Source organism: Falco peregrinus, chromosome 5 (genome assembly GCF_023634155.1).
Source record: "Falco peregrinus isolate bFalPer1 chromosome 5, bFalPer1.pri, whole genome shotgun sequence".
Lineage (NCBI taxonomy): Eukaryota > Metazoa > Chordata > Aves > Falconiformes > Falconidae > Falco > Falco peregrinus.
This window is the reverse complement of record NC_073725.1, coordinates 91,875,828-91,894,605: the sequence shown is the minus strand read 5'-3', so window position 1 is coordinate 91,894,605 and position 18,778 is coordinate 91,875,828. Positions and strand designations below refer to the sequence as shown.

The following is an 18,778-nucleotide window of genomic DNA, read 5'->3' as shown; positions in this document are numbered from 1 at the left end:
ACACAGAGAAAACACTGTCTGGTGTGAAACACTATGCAGAGACATGTCATACTCATCCATCCTCAGACCAAACGTAATAAATTGCATCAAGGTAAAACTCAGAAGAAAAACATGTTAAAAAGTGACATTCAACTCAGTTTTAACTATGGAGTCACAACTCTCGCCTGCATAATGTAAACCAGTATTTTATTGCAGGCAATGCAACCTCTGAAACTTTTCCCATATCCATCCCTGCTGCCAGTGACACCAGTCACGAAAACCCCCACCACTGCGGTTCGTGAAGGCCACCTCGTGCCACCTGGTGAGCCACTGCCCGCCTGTCTCTGCATTCCAGCTGGCCATGCTGGGACTTTGCCTTTCCAGCGACATTCCCAGCCTCTGCCACATCAGCCCTACCCTGCTCACACCTGTATACCATTAAAAACCTCATCATCATTTTATAATTTCGAAACTTTGAGTACGCTGCTCACACGCTCCCTCTTTGTTGAACAAGAACGACGACCTGGAGGCAGAGAACATGAGTTGGGAAGGAACTCTGTTGCTGCTGTTCCACAGCACACCCAGCACCCCTGTGCAGCCACCTCGCAGAGCTGGGCAGCACCCTGGTGCTCCAACAGCACCTGCCAAAGCCCTCTCCCTGGCAGAAGAAACTGGCCCTCCCCCAGCACCCTGATCCCGGCAGCATTAACCACCTCAGACCTGCAGGAACCAGATATAAATATAGTGTGACCTCACAGCGATGCCAATCAAAACAAAATTCTGCATGCCAAAACATCCCCAACAAAAAATTATATTCCTGGTGATGCTGAGGCTGCAGTTACCTGCTGCTGCGCCCCCGCACCACACGTTCACCCCCCAAAGGGCTGGCTGCTGCGCCCGCGGGCAAGCAGGCAGGGGGCTGCATCGGGCAGCATGCGGTGCCTCCTCACCCCCTTGCCTTCCGACCTCCGAAACACAGCACCGGTCACTGAAAGGACAGTGTCTGATTTGCTTTGGGAAATCTGCCCGGGAAAGCACACAGAATGGACCTGGGACCGAGATTTCTTTGCTGTCGTCTGTGCTGCCCTACGGAAATAGAAGCATGCTGGTGCAATTCTGTTTTCTTTACAGCCGGTGACAAAACTGCCCTCGACCTCATCAGAGCTGGTTTGCATGCAAGGCCTGAGATGTGAGGGTAAGCACACCTATAGACACTTCATCAAAAAGTCTCATACAATGTATGAAGACAGTTGTAATTTATAAACAAACCCAGGATTGTCCCCACCTCTCACACATGAATAGCCAAAGGTTTACACAGGCTTGACTCAATTATCAGTGCGTTTTCCAGACACCCTCTCTCCAGAGGCTGCCAATGGTAGCACCTCCAGTGCCTCTCGCCCTGCCAGCACAACGCCCCCGCAGCTGGCCACGTGCTCCTCAGCACGCTCAGCGCCAGCACACCGCGCACTTGTGCTCAGCCGTGTCAGAATTAAGGTGAAAACACACGATCAACAGACTGTTCACAGGCCAGGCACATGCACACCTTCACCCGGGTTCCCATGTGGTACTCACCGTCCTTGTCGCCCACGTGACTCCCAGTTCTACTTGGCGTAATAGTACTACTAGTGATGCATTTGGTAAAATGTCATCTGCTTCAGGCATGCGCTTTCCATCAAAACGTGACGCTAGTAACAATGAACCCTAGACAACGCTTTTACCTCTGGCAGAACGTACCTGAGACTTCCTTGTGCCTTTTATAATAACAGATGTTAACACAACGGGCACTAACGCTATGAGTTCAGTTCTTCAGTTTTCAAGAAGCGCCGCTTCACACTGGTGATACTCGCCGGCAGCGGGGCGACTGCCCTCTTGCACCGCCTGCCACACGCTGCTGCCTCCTCGGTCCTCCAGCTTCGCTCGAAACTGGCATTATTTTGAATTTAAAAGCTTTGACACACTTTTTAAACAGAAAAAGAAAGCACTAGGACATGGCCAGCATCTCCTTGAAAGCATTACTAAGGGCCCTGCAGGAGCCCACGGGAGCAGCCAGCGGGACAGGGACCTGGCCCACCGCAGTGAGGACTGCTCTCCTCCAGCCCCCCAGGATGGCCAGCCCTCCTCCCCCTCCTCCTGCGGCTCTGCCCCCTGCCCATACTCGCTGCTGGTCACCAGCATTAGCCCAGCTGGCTCAGTAAGGGGAAAACTAATACCACGCAATCAACAGAGCTGCATGGAAAGATTGGCCAGTCTATCACGGAGGAGATGAAAGAAACTGGAGTATTTAATGACTGTTGGTAGGTTAAAATGTCGCCATTAAAAATGGCCAGAAATTACAAATTACTGGGAATTGCATTAAAAAGTAGTGAGGCAGGCTAACCAATACCCTGGGAAATGAAGCTGCCACTCTCTGGTATGAATGGGAAGCAATACGGGTTTATCTTTGTAATTTTTCTGTAAATGCTTTCTCAAGGAAAAAAAAAGAAAAAGAAGAAAAGGGATCAGCAGTTAGAAACATAGATGTATTATTACAGCCACTCTCTTTAAGCATTCACCAGGTGTAAATATCATAGTTCTCCAAACTGTCAGATTTATACACGTTTTGCCTCTCCTGCCATCTGTGCATCTGCCATTTCCAACATACACAACACTTAGCTATCCAATTTATTGTTCTCATCTGGTTGAGGCTTTTAAGTACATGTTTAAGTTTGGGTCAGAAGTTCCCACTTCTGTATGGATGTGATTCATGCAGAGATAACAGATTTAGAAAAGTCAATACCAAACCCAGTGCATATGCCCCATAAATTGAGAGCTAAGTCTCCCCAGGGTGCGTTTCAGTTACTCAGTAGTAACTGGGATACGTATCAGCCTGTTCTCCAGTGATGGCTAACACTGAGTCGCAACGAAGGCAATGAATACTGCCATGGCGTGTAACTGGCATGGGGAAGAAGAATGAGCAGCTCCTGCTTCTGCTGGGAACAGAAAGCAGATGGAAATTGCGCCTGCTCTGCCATACCGGCATGGAGGACCCCTTCCACCGGACAGCTGCTGGGAGCTGCAAAAGATAAATAGCTGTACACTTTCTTGAAAGGAGAGAGTTTGGATTCCTTTGGATTTAAATTGGTCTCTTTTTCCATAAACAATGTCCTGTTTACTGCTCAACCTGTAGTATTAATACAGTGAATTATTTTAATTTCTCCAGAGTTGCTTATTTGCCCATTAAGAGAGACTTTATGGCTATTATTGGACCCCTGGTGCATCAAAAATTCACTGCTATCAAGTTGCATTAAACCTTCTCTACCATGAACCACATGTTTCCAATATTGGGAGTTTCTTCTATGATACTTCAAAAAGAATATCATTAACTGCATCCTGCAGGTGCGTTTACTCCCAAATAAACACCAACTGCAGACCTATAAGGAAACCCCGAGACCCCAGAGCAAGCCATCCACTGACACACACAGGAAGCACAGTAAGGATTGCTGTTGTTTTCATCAAATATTCAGCAGTTTATGAAAATTTCAAATGGCAAAATGACCGAGGGAACTCTTTTCCTAAGTGCAGTATGAAAAGGCAAGCCTTGAATCCGCGCTGTGCATGGCACCCATGCACAGACTGTACCGGGCTGCTGGGACGGGCAGCTCCCGTGGGTCAGCCTGGAGGAGCCGCAGCCCAGGGGAACACTGCGTGGCTGCTTACACGAACACCAGAAGTGGCTTTCCCCCTCCTCTTACTAGCCACTAAGTCTCCTAAGAAAGAAGTTAAAGCTGTGTTTACCACTTTCCTGCTACTATTTCACAACATAAAAGTACAGTTTCAGTTGCTTCAAACATGTTATCTACAATATATCCAGAAAGCTCTATCTTCTGTTACCAGTGGGAGACAACATAAGCAGAAGATTGTTTTACTGCTCTAAGGTCTATAATAGAGTAAAACTTGGCTATTCTTAACTTGGCGATAGGTAAGATTCCCATGCAACTGGGATTCAGCTTTACGTTTTGTACCTTGCTCTGGGCTCTCCTGATCCAAAGCCCATGGAACCATCAGCCAGCTTTCTGCTACATTCAAGGCTTTGCTCTCCATGAGAGCAGCCTGAACAGCATTCGGGCAGGCTACCTCAGAAATCCTCCAGCTGCATAATTAAATCCTTATCCCTGTTCATTTCTCATTACAACGTTCTGGGGACACGGTATTCCCGTGCTGCACTGACCCACCAGCCAACCCACCTCCCCTCGAGGCAGAGGTTAGGGTCAGCCCCACACGGCCAGCTTACGGCTGCAACAGGCGCCAACGTCTTCCACCCTCTGCTGCCAGCCCTGGTGTCTGAGGTGGGTGTGTGGCGGCCTTCCCCCCGCCCCCCCCCTCACCCCCATGCCCCCCTCGCCCCCCCGGCAGCATGCTCCGCGCTGGCCAAGGGCAGGACGCGGGCTCTTGCTGGGGAGCAGCCGTCCTCCCAGCAGATGCCATGGCAGGAAATTGCGGCGATTTTTGCTTTGGTGAAACAACTTCAAACATATATCACAGAATTGCTCTTCAGTGTCAGCTAGTGAGTTGACAAACCAACTGCTGAATACATGTGGAAACGGTGAAAGTTTAAAATACAGTGTGTATTTTTATCCCTTCAATTGTCCTTGCCTCAAAATATCTGTCTACATGGCCACAATTGTGTGAGGGCAGGGAACAAATGTCAGTACAGCACAGAACTACCAAACTTAGCAAAAGGGTCTGCCCCCTTCCCACTGTACTGCATTCCCAAGCGCCCCGTGGGGTGGGATCGCTGCCTGCAGTGCAAAGCACCAACTGTGCTTTGGGCCAGGGTGGCTCCTACCATTATTTACTTCGCCAATACAAACATTACAAAGTTCATATTTTCTTTCCTTGCTACAAGCTATCGGTTTAAAACATGAAAATAACAAAGAAAAAATTCCTAGTGTTAATGCCCAGTGTCATTATATCTGCTGGTGGACCAGACAGACACTTGAAGCTGCCGGGGACGCATCCTTATCTCCGTGTCTGACGGGCAGTCATGCTCCACTCACCAAGGCACTCTGGCGGATGGAATAACGAATGTCCCACTGTGCTCTGAACATCGGGGGCTCAGTATGTACAGTCATGCCACGTGTGTTCTCCAGCATTTTTCTCCTCATTACAAATAAACACAGCACCCAGCCTCCGGGACTCGTGCCAGCAGGCTGGCTGCATCAGCTCGCTCAGCACCACTCAGCAAACAAATTGCACTGCATCAGCGTCGGGGGGTGCAGGGGACACTGCTGCAACCATGTGTTGCAGACCTGTGCAGAGGGGTTGAAATAAATCCTCCTACCCTTTCCACGCAGGTCTGCTCCGTCCATCTTTAAATGACTTCACGTGTAACTCAGTCGGTACAGCAGGCAGCCACGAGGAGCCCGTATTTATCAGCTACAGCCAGAGAAATGGTTTGCAAGTCTGCAGCACCAAGGGCTCTTGGCAAGGGGCACACATGTGGTACCTGGGTTTAGAGCAGCACCCTTTGGTCTGCATGAACTGGAAAACTGCTTTTCATTCATTGCACATTTTGTCTCCCTTTTTAGCATGTGTGATACCCCCCAAAAAACAAAATATCAAGTTTAGTCAACTCTGATGATCAAGTATTCACAGGTTACTGTCCGAATAAACAGACACTGGAAATGCAGTAGAGTGTGCATATAAGGCAAGGGTGCCAAGCAGCAGAGTTTTTAGACGCAGAACCTACCAGGTTAAATGTTTCCCTATTGCAATTTTGTGCTGACTTGGTCCAGCATCTGCCCACCTTCGACAAGCCCTGTCTGCATAATCGAGGGTCTTCACTGGGCTGGGAACCCAACAAATCACTGCAGCTCCAGTTACTGCCAGCTCAGCCCAAGCATTTGGAATATTCCTATCCTCCTGCCTTAAAGATTTCTTTAAAGACAGTGAATAATAGCAAATGACACACCTCCTTTCTGAAAGACAATTCATTCTCATGCAGGCAGAGGGTAAAACCTGGCTTTCTGCCTGGGCATCCCTGTACCCCGGCTCAGCCCAGGGTCCTGGGTGTCAGTGTCCAGGCAGGATGCAGGGCTGTACAGCACACAGCAACCCACCCTGGGGGCCAAGCCGGCAGCTGCCTCGTCCAAGAGTACATGGGAGTAACGTCAAGAAACACATGTGGGTTTAGAGTACATGTACTGTTGGTATCTGCCTTTCACATACCGCAAAAACAATTTTAAAAAGGCAATAACATTAAGCACTGAGTTCACAATGAGAAATAGTGAAGCCTGGGAAGGGACCAGGCTGAAAGGTGAAACTCCATTTACATACCCAAAAAAGTGAAGTTTCAGAACCCCAGCCTTGCCCCTCGCGCAGGTACAGCTCCCGAGACCCACAGCGACCTGAGCAGCCCCTCCGTAATGGGCAGGGGGGTAACCCCACACGGGAGGCTGGAAGCTACTGGGAGGGACATGGCAGTGCTGAACCAGAGCAGTGATAAGCAATAGTTTTAAGTCACTCCTAACAATATTTACATTAAGACTTGCTTTTAGCAGCACCATGGAACTGGATTTAAGTACCCACAACAAATGCTCTCCGAAGCGTGCTGGCACACAGGAGTTCAGCTGAGAAACTGGCATACACGCAAGATAAATAATTTTAAATGCTATGTCGATCTCTGAAGCAGTAAAGAGATGACACCAGTTCTCTGGGGGTTGCTGAATCTTTCTTTACAGATACAAAATAGAAACTACACCTCTAAGATTATGCTGTATCGGAGAACAGGCAATTAAAACTAGGCCACAGTGTTTGATTTTCAATATCTCATTTAAATCTTGTAAGAAAGTTCAATTAATGGTCTTGGAAAAGTTTTCTAAAATTTAATGCTGCTTCACTGCAATACTTATGATTTTTTTTTCCTACTGCACAGCCTTTCTTCTTCCCTTTGAAATCTGGCAATATTATGGAAATATTATCTTTGTAAATGCAGGTGAAGTTGATGATATTATTGATTTCAGATAGCCTTCAAGTTTGAGACAAATTTCCACATCAGCCTGGAGGTACAGAACAAAGATTTCCAATGTACTAAATTATTCAGAACAGTCATTTCTAAATAGAGGGGTGAGAAATGTCTCCGGGGAGGAGCGAGGTCGTGGTGCCTCAGGGCTGACTGCCCAGAGGGAGAAGGGGGATGCTGTGGAGAGGGCGGCAGTGGAGAGTCACAGACTGAGCCGCACTGGGAAATTTCAGAATAAATTAATTTTAGTTCTTCTCCAGCCCCAACCCTGTCCTGACCCCAGCCGTTCACAGCAAACATCCCCGAACGCCCTCCAGAATAAATACCATTAGCTTTGAGACCTGATATTGCTCATCCATTCCTAAAATACAATAACCTACATACACAAAAAAATTATACTTTACTTCCCAGCAATCACAAACACCTCTAAATTTAAGAGCTTTCCTAGAAACAAGGATTATTACTTTTTTTCCAAATACATCTGAATGTCACCCATTACTGTAAGACCTCTGAAATGCACAGCTCAGCTAAGGGTAGTTTACGACTAACAGTTAATAGTTGTGAAGAGAAGGTTTCGTTTGCTACAGGGGAGACACATAAACATCAATCACCTGCGTATGTTTAAAAAACATTTAGAATCTCTTGGAGGCAGGTTGCAGCGGTCTTGGCGGGTGTCAGGCTGTATCCTAGCCCGGGCAAGGACACAGCACCCTCATCACCTGGGCAGGGGATCACACAGCCCCCCTGCACAGCCTACACCGATGTCCAGCCACCCTCAGAGAGGAAGGATTTCTTCTTGTATTTAAATGGAATTTCCTGCATTGCAACTGGGAAAATTATGGTGACCTGTCTTTGCAATTTAGACTTTCTTCAAGTCTATCCAAGGTTGCAGGGCATCACTTGTCTTGGCAATGCACCTCAAAAGTAGCCTTTATCTGTGCTCAAACACCATGCACATGCCTACACCAAGGACCTTGTATCATTAGTATCTCTCATCGTATATAATTTATATGTCTTAAAGAGTCGGCACAAACAGAGTGAGTTGCCCCAAACCTAGGGCCAGTAATGTACCCGGAAATGGCAAGCACGGATCCGAGCAGCAGCAGGGTCGTGGCTGAGCCCTGCGCTGGCCACAGAGACCCCCGGTTGTGGCTCTGGTCGCAGATTTAGCTCTTTCATTGCCACTAGAAGAAAAAGAAATAAATCCTTTAATACATCTGTAATTTCTACCTAAAACAATAGTAAACATGTACATCAGTGAGGACAAAACGAAGGAAAGTAAAAGTAGCTTTTTAGATTTTACCATTGCTCTTACCGTTGACTGCATAGGCTCACCTCCTGCACCAAGGCGGGATCCAGAAACTTCAGCTGGCATAACCCAGCAGTATGACAATCTATGCAAATCTAAGCTGTAATTCTTTTATATTGAAGGAAATCAAACTTTTATTCTTGCTGTGGATATGGGAGACTGAAATTCACTTTGGAAAAAATCTGGGGTTTTATTTCTGGCTCCACTTTCAGAATTACGCAGCACAGGGCATTTTTATGTTGTAGCTCCATTATGTGAAAATTGGGAATAACACTTTTCTCTCCAGGACACCACATTTACTCTCTGAATGTTTCACTGAGAATATGACATGATTTAGACTGCAGTGCTTTAAAAAAAAAAAAAAAACAACAAACCACCCCCCCAATTTTTAGGACTAAATTCTACCTGTGAAAGTGGTGTGAAAGTGGCTGCAGGGCATCAGCACTGTGGTGGTGGAAGCAAGCCAAGTAATGACTGAAACTCATTAAAGCTCATCACAAATTATCTCATTAAGTGCTTTCAGATTGGAAACCATCTCTCAGCAATGAGACACAATGCGGTGGCGAGGAACAGATCTCTCCAAAATGGGTTTTTATAATTATCAGGGTTACACAATACCCAGCGTAACCCCTTGCTCTGCTGACACACATCACGTTTAAGCCCTCAGACCATGTCAGGCCCTCACAGGGACAGGCTCCCGGGATGCGCTGCCGCCTGCCTGTGTGCCAGCAAACCCTGCGGAGCTGCTGGCAGCATCCCTGGGGTGGCAGGAGTCCAGGGCCACCCTGGTTGGGCCACCAGCTCCCTGCAAGAGCCTTCGGGCTGCTCCAGACAGAGGGCAGGGGAGCAGGCAGCAGGCTGCTGACCTTGCTCTCCTGGGGTTGATTTACACTGCTATATAGAATTTATAGCAGCATCTCCACTGGGACAAGCTATCAATTTTCTTTCAGTTTGAATACCATAAAGCAGTTTCATAGTGAACTGACTCCAGGGGCAGTGTGATGATCTTGTTATAGTCAGACAGTTATTATATATTCACAAGAGCTATCAGAAAAGAGACCTGGCTGCCTGCTGGGAACCCCCGTCCAGGAAGAGCACTTGGCCAAATTAAGTGGAGCTTGGACGTCCCCGGGCAGGGCAGGCTGGGGACAGGCAGCTGCACAGCCCGTGCTGCTCTGCTGCGTGGTGCTGCTGCTCTGCTGCGTGGTGCTGCATGGGTGCTGCTGCATGGTGCTGCATGGGCGCTGCTGCTCTGCTGCGTGGTACTGTACGGGTGCTGTGCCCAGCACTACTTGCTGGAGATGGCCAGGGGATCCTTCAGCCAGGCAAGGGCCTCGGAGGCATTTTCTTGTAAAGTTACTACTGAGCCTAAGGAAAACAGCCACCAGACAGCATTAACAAATTCCAATGCAATAAATAGAGGATTAGTGCTGGGATCTCAAAGTGCATTCGACATCCGATCTGTCCACACCACACCTACTCAATCTGCAGTTCAAGCCCTTGGAGAGCTTCACTAAATGCTCTCATCAGCTTGTGCATTATCACAGAATCATTTATGTTGGAAAAGAGCTTTAAGATCATCACATGCAACTGTTAACCCAGCACTGCCAAGGCCATCACTAACCCCTGTCCCCGAGTGCTGCATCTACATGTCTTTTAAATACCCCCATGGATGGTGACCCCACCACTTTCCCTGGGCAGCCTGTGCCATGCTGGGCAATGCTTTCAGTGAAGACATTTTTCCTAATATTCAATCTGCAGCTCCCCTGGCGCAACTTGAGGCTGTTTCCTCTTCTGCTTTAAGTTTAAGCAGCTGCCTGGTTTGGCACCTAGGCTAAGTAAACTTTGGGTTGGGTTTTCTTTTTTTCCTCCTTTTTCTCTTTTCTTTGGTTACTAAGCAAAAGCAAGTCTCATCTGTACACTAGGAAGAGCTTTTGCCACATTTAAAGCAAGTACAGGGACTCCAAGCTCAAACTGCTCTAATAATTTATTCTGGTCTTGAAATCCCTAGGGTTATTTCACAGAAAATGTATTTTAAGATGTTTGGCTCAAAAATGACAAGATAACAGACGATACATATTCATTTTCTCCCCCAAGATGGTGATGAGATGTAACAAAATAAAGCAGTAGTCTCAGCAGATCTTCCCTCCCCCAGATGGAGAAGAGTTGTGGTTTTATCTCAATGATACCACCAGAATTGTGCTGCCATTTATCTTGAGGGTGTACTTATGAAAGGGATTGTTTGCAGCTGGAGCTACAAGGCATGAAACAAACTGATAATGGAACTTTCTTTTGAAGCTTATTCTTTTTCAGTGGCATTTTTCTTTTTTTTTTCCTTTATGAGCTTCATGACAGCCAAACAGTAATTTCCTTTCTGTATTTTAGCACAAACAACAGATTAGTGTCACATTGTTTGCTGTGAGGTTTTGCTTGCTGCTTGCATGAGTACTTGTTGGCATTTGGTGTGTTCCAAATAAATAATGTGGTCCTTCATAAAGATAAAAAACAGAAACATCTTCTTGGCATACAAGAAGGCACTGCTAGCACGCATCTTGAATATGGTATAAAACCACAGAGGCAGAGGTGAATAATGTAATTTGAAGTTGGAATCACAAAACACATGAGCCAGGACTTTATCTTCTATAAAAGACATAACACAGCCTTTGGCACTGCAAACATCATAATCTACTGCAGTCTCATACCCAAGAAAAATGTAATTTAGATTAACAACATAAATCACAAATAGTAAATTATTTATGTTTAGAGTAGATAGAAGACAGAACGTAACCTCATAGAAAAAATGTCTTTAATTTTTGCCCTTCTTAACACCATAACTATTAATTATTTTTTCATATTCTTAGTAATATTATCACTGCTAGAAAACACAAGGAAACATGTTGCATGGTGGTTCCCCTCCTGTTTCTCTTGCATATTTCTTAGAGGCAAAGCTTTCTATCCCTCTCCTTACCCATCATTTCACAATCAACCTTTACAATCATCTCTTCTATTTCTTCCAGTGCCTCCAAAGCAAATGCATCTTACACGATTTTTGTTTTCCATAGCTTGCTTGGCATTCTTTGTTAGGCTTTGCACCCTCATTGTGAACTGATATTGCTCCTCTAAACCATCTTTTTCAATATCTATTGCCAGAGGGTTTCCTGGACCACCGCCAACACCCTAATGCTGTTCCCAGCCCACCGGCGGCATGGCCAGCCCAGCCCTACCCGTGATGGCAGCATCTGCAAATGCCATCTAACATGAGCTCCAATGTAATTAAACAAACTGCCAAACCGAACGAGTGTTGGCTTGAAACCTCACATTTTAGATGAAATGCTGAAAACATCGCATTTTACCATTAAGTCAGAAGGATGATACATCATTTGACGTGGTTTTACGAGACCACTGCCAATACAAAAGCGCTGCGAAGTCCATGAAATGAGCCCCTGACCGTTAAGAGTCGTGAACGCTACTCACCGCTCATTAGAAGGCTCTGGCTTTGGTAGCCCAGAAGACAGCAGGAAGAGGGGAAACAGAGTACAGACTGGCAGAGCAAAAGAAGATTAATGTCAGCACAGGGGAAAGGGCAGGGATAGGCAGCCCAGGGGTGGAAAAAGCCAGGAGAGAAGGTGGAAAGGACTCCTTTCATCAATGGCTTGAATCAAAGTTGCAGTCTCCATACCTACAGCTTATTTGAGTAAAAATTATGGCAGGAGAGCACTAATGTAGAAGCACAGTCATAGAGGTAACACCATTAAGAGTGCATAAATATTAGAAAAACTCTCCCTGCCAGTCATATACTTAGTTTTGGCAAGGAAACTCGGCTTTTAGAGGCTCAGAGCCTTTCCTCTGTGCATTAGTGCTCAGTGGTTGTTAGCACTCGAAAGTAATACTTCCAATGCTATATCAAGTCATTCAAGCGACAGGAAATTTGAGCAGTTGATTTGGGAAATGGATATTTCATTAGAGGCACAACTCATGATAAATGAAAGTTTTCCTACCACCGTCATCGGGAATACCGATGAGCTCTAAATCAAACTGCCTGAGAAGGGCGGCAGGGCGCTGGCGTGGGGACGGCCAGAGGCTGCAGCGGGCAGCTCAGCTCTGTGCAGCCTGTGCGCGCGTCCCCCTACAGAGGCCACCAGGCTGACTGCGGCTGTCCCCAGGGCACCCTGCGGACAAGCCGGGACTCAAAAGCTGCCGTAGCATGACTTTAGCTGGCCCTGGTTGGCAGCTTCCATCGCTGCGAGCAACGCGGCAAGAGGCACAGGCACAGAGACGACTCCCAAGCACCAACTCAGAGCAGAAGTTACTGGGTGGGACTGGAACGGTCTTACAGACAGAGCAAAACCAACGGGATTTTGGAGAAGTTTATGTCTGTCTGCTATGGCTGCCCAAGAAACTATTCAATGATCAAAGAGGCCCTTTCTGAAATCCATCTGATCCTAAAGGACCAACAACGTACGCTTTCCCTGAACACTGCAAATTCCTCTTCTACAAAGAGACGCCTCAGACATTCAACTTCAATGGCGTTACTCACCGCAACACAGGCAGCAGAACCATGAGAGCCCTGTGAAGACACGTGACGGACACTGCCAGCAACCCCATCCCACAGCACATTCCTACATTCCACGCTTTGAATACGCAGTGCCCTCTGGAGACAGTTCTAGAGGAAACAAGGATTCAAGCGCCTTTCTAGGTGCTTCATGGATAAAAAAATGCCCTGCAAGTTGTGACTGAAGTTTGTAAATTACTGGCTAATGCCCGAGTAATGATTAAGCTCAAAATGTTGATATGCATAGCACAACCCTTAAGCAATCGGAGCATCTCCAGAGTTACCCTTGCTTTTGTCAACATTTTCAGAGAGATGCGCTCCTCGCCAAAATGCCAGCGACAAATACGTCGCTGCAGTCCCCAGGGAAGACGAACCCGCCCGCAGACCGGCAAGGACAGGGTGCTGCGCTGGGGCAGCTTGGCTGCCTGCCCTGAGCCTCATGCAGCACCGCTCTCACACCCAGGGTGGGTTCTGTAAGGTGTCCCACCTGCAAAAGTGGACAAACCCATCACTTTTTGGCACACACGCTTCCTGAGCTTGTCTGCCCTATGCAGCCCGCCTGCAGTACTTCAGCCGGGTTTAGCCCAGCGTCTGCAGTTTGCTCAAAGCAAACCCCTTTGCTACAGTGAGCAATTAAGATTAAGAAAACTGATTGATCTTCAGATAGAACTCTTAATATCTTCTAAGATACAGATTACTGAGTTTTGATCAATAGCCACGATATAACTGAAAATGTGTTTCCGCAGTTGAACAGGCTGTGTTCCTAATACCCAAGATACGTTGGTGGGTTTGATTGATATGGAATAAAAGTAAAGCAAATGAAGCACCATCTGTATGCATTTGTTTGATGTATGTGGTTTTAAGTTCCAAATCAACGCCCTAAAAATAGTTCGGGGGTTTCTTTGCACAGCAATACAAGGTATATATGTGATGATGTGAATTTGAAGCAAAACCCTGTTCTTAATGACCACCACAAAAAATTATTTACAACTTCCACAAACCTCACGTTTCAAAAACGAAGTACTAAAAAAATTCTTTTGAAGCAGGTAAAAAGTAATTAAAAATGAATACTTGTTTTTTTCTGCATTAACATTAAGAGCTGAGGTACACTTTTTTGAAAATTGAAATAAAAATCAAGATCAGGGATCAAAAAGCTCCATTCACACCTTTGCAGCCTAGAGGATCGTTTCAGCCATGGCCGTGGCTCCAGCAGATGCAGGTCCCACAGTCTAACACCTCAACAGCAGCAGGTTGTGGGAATTTGTGGGGTTGTTTCTGCAGCTACTATTAAATGAGAATCCAGACACGGTAGACACCTCCCTCCTAGTGTATTTTTCTATTTTACAGAGGAAGGGAAGGAAAACCTTGACGATTTGGTAATTCAGAGCCTTCCCCAAGCTCTCATGGCATTGCTCAGAGCCCTTCCAGCATCCTCGGTGTTAAGCTACCGGCTCTCCTTGGCTGTTCCCTCCGAGCTGGAGGGCAGAGACCAGCCCTGCCACATTTCCCCCCACCTCCCCCCAGCCAGCAGAGCGGAGCTGCAGACCTGGTAGCCAGGGTGCACAGAGGGCAGCCTTTGCTGAGCACCTTCAGGCTCTGCGCCGGCAGGTACCGGCTGCCGGAATCCCGTGCCTTGCTCCTTTCGGGGACACCCCTGCAAATGCAGGTTCTCGAGACGTCACAGTTTTCAGTCTCACGTTCTGTGTCCATACTGCCTTCTGCTCAGGCCCAGGAACATCCCTGCTTGGCACAGCAAAGCAGTTGAGAAATGGATGCAGAGCGCAAGCACCCAGCTGGCCATGTTCGCTCCTCTGCGGAGCACGGGAAAAATTGCACAGCATTGCTGTGCCTCCCGCTTTAAAGAAGCAAAAAAGTCTATATAATCCTTTGATTTTCCCCCAAAAGCCTGTCATTAGGGTTTATAAAGTGAGTGTTATTTCAGCTTTCACTCTGAAAATTTCCTTTAACAGGTCACTATTATTATTCTCCATTTGCCAGGCTGAGACACCGGGGGTACGGAGCAAGTCTTGCCCCCCCTCCAGCCTGTTGCACCCTGCACAGAAGAGAACTGCTCCAGAGGAGTCTAGAAACCACATGGGGCTGAGGCCGAGAGTTTGAACTAATACTTTCTACCTGTAAAGCTGCAAAATAGAATAAAAAAAAAACCACCAAGTGTATTCCTGTTTCTCCAGGAAAGCAGCTACACCGTCCAGGCAGTGGATGCAGCGCTTGCAATAAAGGCGTTGCCATGGCAACTTGCCAAGACCCTCTTAAAAATTCTCCAGAAAACAGTCACAAAAATCTAAACGTATGTGAGAGAAGTCCCTAAGCATGTCTAAATTAAGTAGCAATCAAATGAGTTCCTCTTTTCTCCTCCTGGGAAATGCTGCCTTACCAGCCTTTTCTTTGCTGCCGCTGCTGCTTAGTTTTAATTATACACTGTGCCTTTCTCTTCTCCATTGATTTCCTACATGACAAGGGAAGTACATGCTACACCCATCAACCTGCTTACCTGCTCCCCGCAGCTGGGTACACAGCCCCTGGAAGTTGACTTAGGTACTCTTTTTCTTTTTTTTGGTAAGGTCTGCTAATTACCTGGAAAGCCAACATCTTATTTTCAAGTATGGCAGATGCTTATGCCTATATTATTTTTAAAATATGTTGGCTTCTCTAATGGAAGTCAACCTGGGAGACCTTTATTCAAATGCTGCTGCTATGCACAGACCAAGCGACCCGCTGTGCGCAGTATTAAATCTGCCTGGCACTTACAGAAAGCCCGGCTCAGGCTGCATATGCATCTCCCAGCCAAAGTTCAATTCTGCAATGTGTAGCACATGTAAAGTTCAAGGATAACGGAAAGTTTATCTTGCCTGTAGGACTGTTCATCAGAAGAAAAGGTAGCTTGTGTGATTATACTGTGATGAGATATGGATTTTTTTTTTTTATTATGATTCCCAATGTTATTTCAGTATGGCACAAAACAACGACACCCCTGCAAAGCGATTTGCTGGCTACAGGCCAAGTGCCCTAATAACATCAAATGCCCTGTCCCCATGCTCAGAGCCTGTCATGTGTGAGAATTACGATAAGATACAGAATCAAAAGTTGGTTTATGCTAAGAGACACGGTGGGTCGCATCCAGCAGTCTGCAGTTTAGTTATGTATTAACATTGACCACCGTTACCTTCTGCTAAGCGCCCTCAGCTCGCTTGCCAGTCTATCTTAAACACATCACATCCACTCAAACGGGACAGGCATCAGCTCAGCCCCGTCTGACTTACCCACACCCAGGGCTCCCAGGTGGCTCTGCAGACAGTGACGCTGGTGGCAGGGTCCTGGGGCGCAGTGGAGGGTCCCCAGCCCGGCAGGACGGGCAGACGGCACCCAGCTCCATGCAGCCAACCGGCACGGCTGGATGCAAGCGCCCGTAGCTCCTGACACCCGCACCAACTGCAACCCGCTTTGTTATAAACCCAGCACTGCTGGGACAAACGCCACCCGCAGCTATGAATAACCCACAGCTCCGCATCAGCAACCCCTTCCTGCTCTCCAGAGCTCGGTGGGGTTCAGCCCTGGAGCCAGGGGGGCTCCTGCAGATGCTGGTGCCTGCTCCGGGCAGCATCCTGCCTCCTCCCCTTCTCTGCCAGCCCTTCACCCACCTCTTCAGCCCAGCAAACCTGGTGCCTTCCCACAGCAGGGTTTTTCTATGAAACACAGATAGAAATCATTGTGTTGATGACAGTATTATTCATACAAGGGTCACCCTGGGTTGTATTTCTCAGGCTTGATTCATTAGTCTGCCTCTTTGATCAAAACAGACTCACTACACAGAGCTTATCTTTTCTGATATAAAAATATTTTATAGCTATAAATTATAGACAAAAAATTGACCACAAAGTGGAAAATTATTATTGGGGATAAAAATAATCTGATTAATTGCTTTCTGATCACTGTATACAAAGATTGGAGTATGAGAATTGCATTTCATTGAGCTTATTCCTTCCATATTCCCACATAAAAGTTGGGTTTATCTTTTAATTGATCTACAGTGCATTTACATATAAATCTAGAAATTTGAGTTTGGGAAGATTGCTTTCAATGAGCAACGGAGGAGATATATACACTCTGCAGCAAGTTAGGAAAGAGGGAAGTCGTAAAATTACTTTTAAGGTACAACTTAGAGAAAAACGACCAGGCTACAGCGCTCGCACTGCCCTGCTCCGTGCAGGCTGCAGCAGCCCTCACCTCGCCTCCCCTCCTGCTCTGCTGCCGCTGCTCGCAGCTCTGCACGGGGGCACGCTGCCCCTCATCCTCCAATTAACCAGGCTTTTGCTCTAATTTCTGTTAATGCTTTACCATTCTAGGAGGTATCAAATTATTAGTTAAGAAATATTTACCGGTGAAAGATAATACAGCTTTGTGCTGCCACCTCGGTGTGCATGCTCTGTATGAATTGCTGCTGAAATGAAATAAAATAAAGCAAAAAGGGGATATGAAACAGCTGCTGAGGCGTATAAAGATATTTCACGGCAAGATACAATACACTTTTATGGCCCAAAGTACAATAAAATTATGATTCATTACTGGTTAGTTAAGTCTGGGGAGCACATAGAGGTAATTTTCAAACGGTACAAGTTACATATCGAATGTAATTGGATTAGGGGAAGACAGCACATCACACTGCATGTTATAGGAGCAGGGGGTGGGAGTGATTTTGCCCAAGAAATGACTAAAAGCTATGAAAACCTCAGGATTTGTTCAACCGCTCTGGGTTGGGAGGGGCTGTGGGACAGCAGGGCATCCCTCTCAGCATCCCCAGGGACTCAGAGCATCATCCCTGTGTCTCCCCCCAGGCTGCAGCAGAGTTGCTGGGGGCAGCAACACCAGCACCGATTCTGAAAAATGCATTTAAAGACAGGGAAGAACGTGGAAGAGGGCTGCTCTTTTTATTTGAAGAGCTGCCTTTGAAGCAATCAAATGCACTTTCAAACTCGGAGGGCTCTGTGTTCCCGAGGATTAGCCCCGACCCCGGCACTCACTCCTACAGTTAGTGTTTTCTGTCAAAAGACTCCATAGCTGAACCACACACAGCAAAGCTTTTGAGGCCACTATTTTATTTAGCAGGGGTTATTTGTTTCACTATTTTCTTTTCAAAGATGCTCAATGAACCAACACCCATGCACACTTTCATTTAGCACATTTAAATATTTATCATAATATTAAAATACTTGAATTCCTTTGCAGGAGCTTGTTTGAAACCCAGTGGCTCCAACCCCCCAGGTTTTTCTCACCCCACATCCCGGTCTCCATCCTGGGGCCGGTACCCATCCCGCAGGCGCCCTTTGCTGAGCGCTGCATTGCACAGGGCCGGAGAGGCACAGCCGTGGGCTCGGCCATCACACCCCTGGGCTCTCAAGAAGCTGTTTGGGTGCAGGAGCAGGAGCCTCCCCTGGGACGGGCAACCCTGCCTGTCCCCTCCATCATGGCCATGGCCAATGCAAGTGTTTTCCTCAGGGAAGGCCACCTGCTCCATCAGGTGCTGGGCACCCTCAGGGACAGGTAACAGCCCTCCTGGACCAGCTCAGGGCCACCCATCCCCTGCTTCATGCTTTGGGAAGACATTAAAGGCTTGTTCAGTTGAATCCATTTCCCACCTATGCACTGAGTGAAGTTATCTAAATTACTGGGTAGCGTTGCAAGAATGTTTTATTCATAACTTGTTTAATGCCTGGCACTTGCTTTTCTTTTGGTACTTATTTAATACACATTTAATTTAACTTATTTGAAAGCGCTAACATATTTTCTAATTACCTGAAGTACTTAAACTGTTTCCATGCTGTTAATACTTTTTTTTCCTCACTATTGAGGGCTGAGATGCCAACAAAGTAACCTGTTTATAGGGGCCAGGCATCCCTCCCACCTTCACAGTGAGCAAGGA

The 18,778-nt window shown here is 46.9% G+C and overlaps 1 protein-coding gene across 12 annotated transcripts in view; it reads right to left on the bottom strand.

Moving 5' to 3' along the window:
- The window catches only part of LOC114012898 (uncharacterized), a 204,032-nt gene that overhangs the window by 21,993 nt on the left and 163,261 nt on the right, over positions 1–18,778 (bottom strand). For 11 of the 12 annotated variants that reach the window (XR_003555638.2, XR_003555639.2, XR_003555636.2 and 8 more), the window contains one exon: positions 8,051–8,163. The exons of the other annotated variant lie outside the window; for it this stretch is intronic. Coding sequence is in view for 8 of the 11 variants with exons in the window: in XM_055804700.1 (XP_055660675.1) it covers positions 8,051–8,163 (113 nt within the window). In the remaining 3 variants the exon portion in view is untranslated. The remainder of the gene's footprint in view (positions 1–8,050; positions 8,164–18,778) is intronic. 12 annotated transcript variants of the gene reach the window in all.